This window comes from Silene latifolia, chromosome Y (genome assembly GCF_048544455.1).
Source record: "Silene latifolia isolate original U9 population chromosome Y, ASM4854445v1, whole genome shotgun sequence".
Taxonomy (NCBI): Eukaryota; Viridiplantae; Streptophyta; class Magnoliopsida; order Caryophyllales; family Caryophyllaceae; genus Silene; species Silene latifolia.
Genome location: NC_133538.1, coordinates 66,384,041 through 66,390,460, shown reverse-complemented (window position 1 = coordinate 66,390,460; position 6,420 = coordinate 66,384,041). Strand labels below are relative to the sequence as shown.

At 43.4% G+C, this 6,420-nt stretch overlaps 1 protein-coding gene across 1 annotated transcript; it reads right to left on the bottom strand.

The window, feature by feature from the left end:
* Positions 1–5,396: 5,396 nt before the first annotated feature.
* On the bottom strand, positions 5,397–5,762 carry LOC141628252 (uncharacterized). Its single transcript, XM_074441417.1, has one exon. It carries the CDS (start codon positions 5,760–5,762, stop codon positions 5,397–5,399), a length of 366 nt encoding a protein of 121 aa, XP_074297518.1.
* Positions 5,763–6,420: the final 658 nt, after the last annotated feature.

Below are 6,420 nucleotides of genomic sequence, written 5' to 3'. Positions count from 1 at the left end.
TTTTATTCGCCAACCGAACAACGTGTTTTTGTTGCGGCTAGTGCGGCATTCTTGGAGAAGGAATTTCTCGAGAATGCAAAGAGTGATAGAACCTTCGACCGTCGAGATTCCAGAACCAAATACCGAGCAACCATTGGAGGAACCAATTCCTTCAATCCCGGCTGCGGTGAATATTCCTGAGGAACCTAGGAGGTCGGGAAGAGTCTCTATTCCTCCAGACAGATACATTGGTATGGTCGAGGAACATGACATAGATGACGTTCTACTCTTAACGAGTAGTGAACCCGCAACCTATAAAGGTGCCATGACTAGTTCCGACTCAAAGCTATGGCTTGAGGCCATGCAATCCGAGATGGACTCTATGTATGAGAACAACGTATGGGATCTTGTTGACTTACCTGCTAAGGTTCGTCCCCTTCAATGCAAATGGCTTTACAAGATAAAGCATTCGGTGGAAGGTCAACAAGATATCTATAAAGCACGACTAGTTGCTAAAGGTTTCACCCAAGTGCCAGGTTTGCACTACGATGAAATTTTTGCACCCGTAGTCATGCTGCGTTCCATTCGGATTATCTTAGCGATTGCCGCTTTTCATGACTATGAAATTTGGCAAATGGATGTGAAAACCGCCTTCTTAAACGGTTTTTTGGAGGAAGAGTTGTACATGGTACAACCCGAAGGTTTCATCGATCCAGAACATCCTAAGAAAGTGTGCAAGCTTAAGCGTTCCATTTATGGACTTAAGCAAGCATCTCGGAGTTGGAATCATCGCTTCGACCAAGTGATTAAAGAAAATGGATTTACTCGGTCGGTCGAGGAACCATGTCTTTATATCAAGTCGAGTGGGAGCAAGATTGTCTTCCTAATATTGTATGTCGATGACATACTCCTGATTGGGAATGACATACCTCTCTTAACTTCGGTGAATGTATGGTTGAAAAACCATTTCCAGATGAAAGATCTGGGTGAGGCGCAAAGAATTCTGGGCATCCGTATCTATCGAGATAGATCACGACGGATGTTATCTCTCAGACAGGAGTCTTACATAGACAAAGTCCTAGAGAGATTCAGCATGACTAACTCCAAGAAGGGGTTTCTTCCTATGGCTCCAGGGCTGCATTTGAGCAAGTCTCAGTCACCAGAGACACCGGAAGAGAAAGAGCGCATGACACGGATTCCTTATGCCTCGGCTATAGGATCAATCATGTGTGCCATGATATGCATACGTCCGGACGTGGCATATGCATTGAGTATGACAAGTCGATTCCAACAAAGATCCAGGTGAATCACATTGGATGGCTGTCAAGAACATTCTTAAGTACCTACGGAGGACTAAAGATTGGGCATTGACTTATGGAGGCGAACAAAAGCTATGCGCAATCGGTTACGCAGATGTTAGCTTTCAAACGGATCGAGATGACTCGAAATCTCAGTCTGGATTCGTTTTTTACTCTTAATGGCGCTGATCACCGGGAAGAGTTCCAAACAAAGTGTTACAAAGAGATTCTACGACGAGTCCGAGTACTATGTCGCGTCTAGACATGTACAACGGAAAGCTCATCTAATCCGAGATTACGTGGAGCAAAAGGAAGTAGTGATAGAAAAGATTGCTACACATGATAATATAGCAGATCCTCTCACTAAACCATTACGACAAGATAAGCATGAAGGGCATGTTAATTCCATGGGAATTAAACGTGTTCCTGAGTTGTAGTACTCTTTTATGGATTAGATTCATCTTCTTGTGTACTCTATACGACATCATCGTTTTGATATTTATATATATATTATGTTTTTCATGTGGAATTGTACGACAATTTTGAACACCACAAAGTGAACTGAACAAACATTATATTTTTAGTCCTTAATTGCCCACGTGAGCTGATAACTCAAGGTAATTATTTTGTGACGTTGGTTGATGGTGGGTTCAACGAGCCATAAGTCAACAGGTTGACTGACCAATGACAGAGGCGATTTATACGGATATCTCGTAGTACACAATTGTGACATCGACGTGGAATCCTAAATGTTTTATAACATTCGGTGCCCGGTCGTGGATAGGACCTCCATGGTGATCCTAAGAGTCGATTCTTTTGACTATCGACTGTCTCTTGAGACTAAGGCAGATTTTGGGTGACTTTGGTTTCTTTCTCACGGTCATCCATAACAGGGGGCCAAGTAGATTGTTTCTGGGTCATTTCATGCTGTGCTTGGATCGGAAGGAGTTCGAGATGAAGGAAATATTCAGCCTTTATCAGGTACTCGATATTTCTCAGGGCCACTCGAGGAGCTGTAACTGAAATGCATGGCCATGCTCGAATAAGTATTCGTTTTATCAGTTAAGTTACTCTCTAGTCGGGGAAACCACTCTAGATACAGATCGATTGTAAAATACGACCTTTGCGGATCCGGATCTGCAAATTGTTTTACATTGAGTGGGAGAAATTTTAAATGAATATGAGAATCGGTTATCGCACATACACTTGTACGGACAAGTGGGAGTTTGTTGGAGGTGGTGTCCTCCAGTTAGTGCGGATAACGTCATTGCACATACACTTGTACGGACAAGTGGGAGCTTGTTGGGGCTGGTGTCCTTTGATTAGTGCAAGGACTTATAAATCTCTAAAAGGATCAAAGGGTATACTTTTGTATTATAATCGGTTGGTCCACGTTTATCAATAACGGTTGGCTTGCTAGATAAGTTTGACGTTATTGTCATACCGATGGCGGTGATCAACTGGTCCCTAAAAGTCACACCTATAGGATACGTTTGAGAGATGTGACGGTATGAAAATACAATCATGTAGATGCCAAATTTGACTAACCATTAATTCGAGTTATTTGACTAATAATTAGTCAAAATGTGATGTTGAGATATTTTATTTAATACGGATTAAATAATAATGGCTAAGGCGGATTAAGCAGTTAATTCGTAAATTAAATATAAAGCGATTTATATTTGATTAATGTATATTGAATATAATTATACAATATCGTCTTTGTCGGACATGTATTAATATTTCAACTAATCCGTATTATTAGTTGATGCTTTAATAACCGATAACCGATGACGATTTATGATAAAACCGTGTCATATACATTTAGCGCATTTCGGGTCGTACCATGAGTTAAAAATAAGAGAAAGTGGAAAGCCCACTCTCCCCATCTAAAGCTCACGGCCGAACCAAGCTCAAAAGGAGAGCTTCCTCTCCTATTTGCCCTGATCATTCATTTGAGAAAAGAATTAGGGTTTTGAGAAATATTATCTCTCAAAACTTTAGATCTCACATCTAAACAAAACTCACAAAATAATCCTCTCAATATTGCAAGGCAATTAGAGGATTCATTCTAGCACAAGGGCATTTCTTAGACGATCTTGGGCGCATCATTTAGGAGGAGATCTACTTTGATCTCTCATTGCCAATTTGCACTAGGACCGAAGGTTAATTCTTATCTTTATCGTTTCATTGTTGTTTTCGTTTATGACTATAAATCACGTATTAAATTTGCGTTATAATCCTTCAAATTATGGGTTTTATACGGATGTTACCCTTCACTCCCTGCTGAGTTTGGGGACACTGATCGTGCCAACTACTGGCCTGCACTGGAAAGGCTTCTGACCCCGGCTTGCTCTAAGGCGTTTGAATCGACTGCCCCCCAAGAAATGACCGACCTGGCTGCGGAACACTGCTTCCTGGTGAGTCTCCTTCCACTACTTCTTTTCTTCCTTTGCCTCTGTGCTTCCATGACTACCGTTTTTTTTTTATTGCAGTCTCTCCAATCTTCCCTCTATCTTCGTAAAATGCTGCAGAGGGCCAAGATTGAATGTATGGCCCCTGTGGGGAAGAACAAGGAGCTCACTGCTACCTGCTCTAAGTTGAGGGAGCAGCTCCATGCGGCTTTAAAAGAGAAGGAGGCTGCTAAAGACCAGCTGGCGAGAACCCAGGAGGCTAATTGCGTTCTGACTGTCGGGCTGACAAAGGCAGAGGCCCGTGCTGAAGAGATGGCTGAGCTAGCCAAGAATGTGGGTGCCTATACTGCTTTTGAGGGGCGGATTGACTGCATCCGTGCCTATACCGAGGGGAGGGACACGTCCTGGAACCTGGAGGAGGAGCTGGCAGAGTTTGCTCGTGCATTTCCCAATGGCATGGATCTGAGCGCCCTGTTTCCTCCTGAAGTTGAAGCTGCTAACCCGGAGCCTGAGTATACAACTATGGATATTTCTGGATCCATCTCTGGGACTGTCGAGGAGATCCTGGCTGGGGAGACTGGTGATGGCGCCACTGCAACTCCTGAGGCTGTTCAGGCACCTGCAACGGAGAAGCAAACAGAGCATGTGGAGTAGAGCATTGGTCAGGAAGCAGTTATCGAGAGGATTGACCTCTCTTAAATTTTATTTCAAATTATCTGGGGACTTGGTCCTGTGTGGCGCAAGTTTTGTAAAAAACTCTTTTTTTTCTTTCTTGTATTCATTCGTTTTGTGCCTGCCGGTGTGCAGGTTTTGAACTTTTGATGGCGCCTGCTAAAGGTAGCAGGTGCCCTATTTTAAAGTAGCTCTGGGCCCAGGTTTCCAGGCCCTACTTTTGTTATACTTGCGTTTTTGCCATTGATTTTTGGAGTTTTGATTCCACATAGATATACCTAGGAAACTGACCTGGCTCCAGGTGCACAGCTCCTGTTTCTGGCGACAGACTTTTGATAATATATTTTACCCATGACGTAAAATATCTTATCACTAGGGTTGGCTGATTAGAGCGTACCTCCATTGAATGTTCCTGACTAACAAGGAATGTTGTGTTCCTTGTGGTTCCAGACGTTTGAAATCGGTGCGTGCACTCTTTGATCGACGACATAGCTATGGGATTACTGAGTTAACGTTAAGGTATGGGTGGTCTTAGTATATCGTACACTGCGCGCTACCTCGGCGTATCCTCTCCATGTGGCTTGACTTAAGATAAGCGTCTTCGTAGCCTCACATGGAAGGGGCTGGACCCTTAATGTGTTCCTCATCTGACAAGTAACCAACATTAGTATCGAAGCCTTTCTTCGTAGAAGCATTTTAAGGTCCAAAGTAGCGCAAATTACCTGGTGCTATCTCATGGTGTTCCAGGGCAACACCTGGATCCAGGAAGCCACAGCCTGGACTACTTGGTTTAAAAATGACTCTACTTGACTAAAGAACAAAAAATTTTTAAAAAAGGAAAAGTTTTCTAAAACACACTGAAGCCTAGAGCATATACTAAACCCCACCCTTTTTTTTTTTTTTTTTTTTTTTTTGCTTCACGGACTTTTGAAAGGTCATTTGTACACTAATGTTTTGACACTTTGTCAGACAAAGTACCGTTTTAAGTGACGGATGTTCCAAGGTTTATCCAGGATTTGACCATGCATGGTCATCAACCTGTATGCCCCATTTTTGATAACGCTTTCGACCTATATGGCCCCTCCCATTTGTAGGCAAACTTGCCTGCTTTGTGGTTCTTGGTATTTTCGAATACCCTTCTGAGTACGAGGTCCTCTACTTCAAGGGTCCTGATTTTGACATTCTTGTTATATGTCCTTGCTACCGACTGTTTATATGATGCCATACGTATGTAGGCACTCTCTCGTAGCTCATCAACGGTATCCAGGCTCCTGGCCATTTCAACTTTGTTCTGCTCTGCCGTCTGACAGCCGTATCTATGTGTGGGTACCAGAACTTCTGAGGGTATCACTGCCTCTGCTCCGTATACAAGGCTAAATGGAGTTTGACTTGTTGCCATTTTCGGTGTTGTTCTGTCTGACCAGAGTACCAATGGTAGTTCATCTGCCCATTTTTCCCCCAACTCTTCCAGCCGTTTTCTGAGGTTCTCCACAATGATATCTGGGGGCTAATTTTCATAGTGTTATGTTCCATCGTGCATAGAAACCTTCAGTGTTATCCGATATGAACTGGGACTCGGCTTGGCCGTTGGTTTGCGGATATCTGGGGGCTAATTTTCTTAGTGTTATGTTCCATCGTGCATAGAAACCTTCAGTGTTATCCGATATGAACTGGGACCCGTTATCGCATATGATTTCGGATGGTATCCCAAATCTGCTTATGATGTTGCGCTTGATGAAAGAGATCACCTGCTGTTCTTTTACCTCTGTCATTGCCTCTGCTTCAATCCACTTTGAGAAGTAGTCGGTCATAACTAGCATATATACCCTGTTTCCTGGAGCCCTGGGCAGCTTACCCACTATGTCCATGCCCCACATCATGAACGGCCATGGAGAGATAATCAGATGCATTGGTTCTGCTGGCTGGTGGATTGCTGGAGCCGCCTTTTGACATGACTCACAACGTTTAGCGTGGTTTACGGCGTCTGCGCGCATGGTGGGCCAGAAATACCCTTGTCTTAAGATTTTGTTTGACAGACTTCGTCCTCCAGCGTGGTT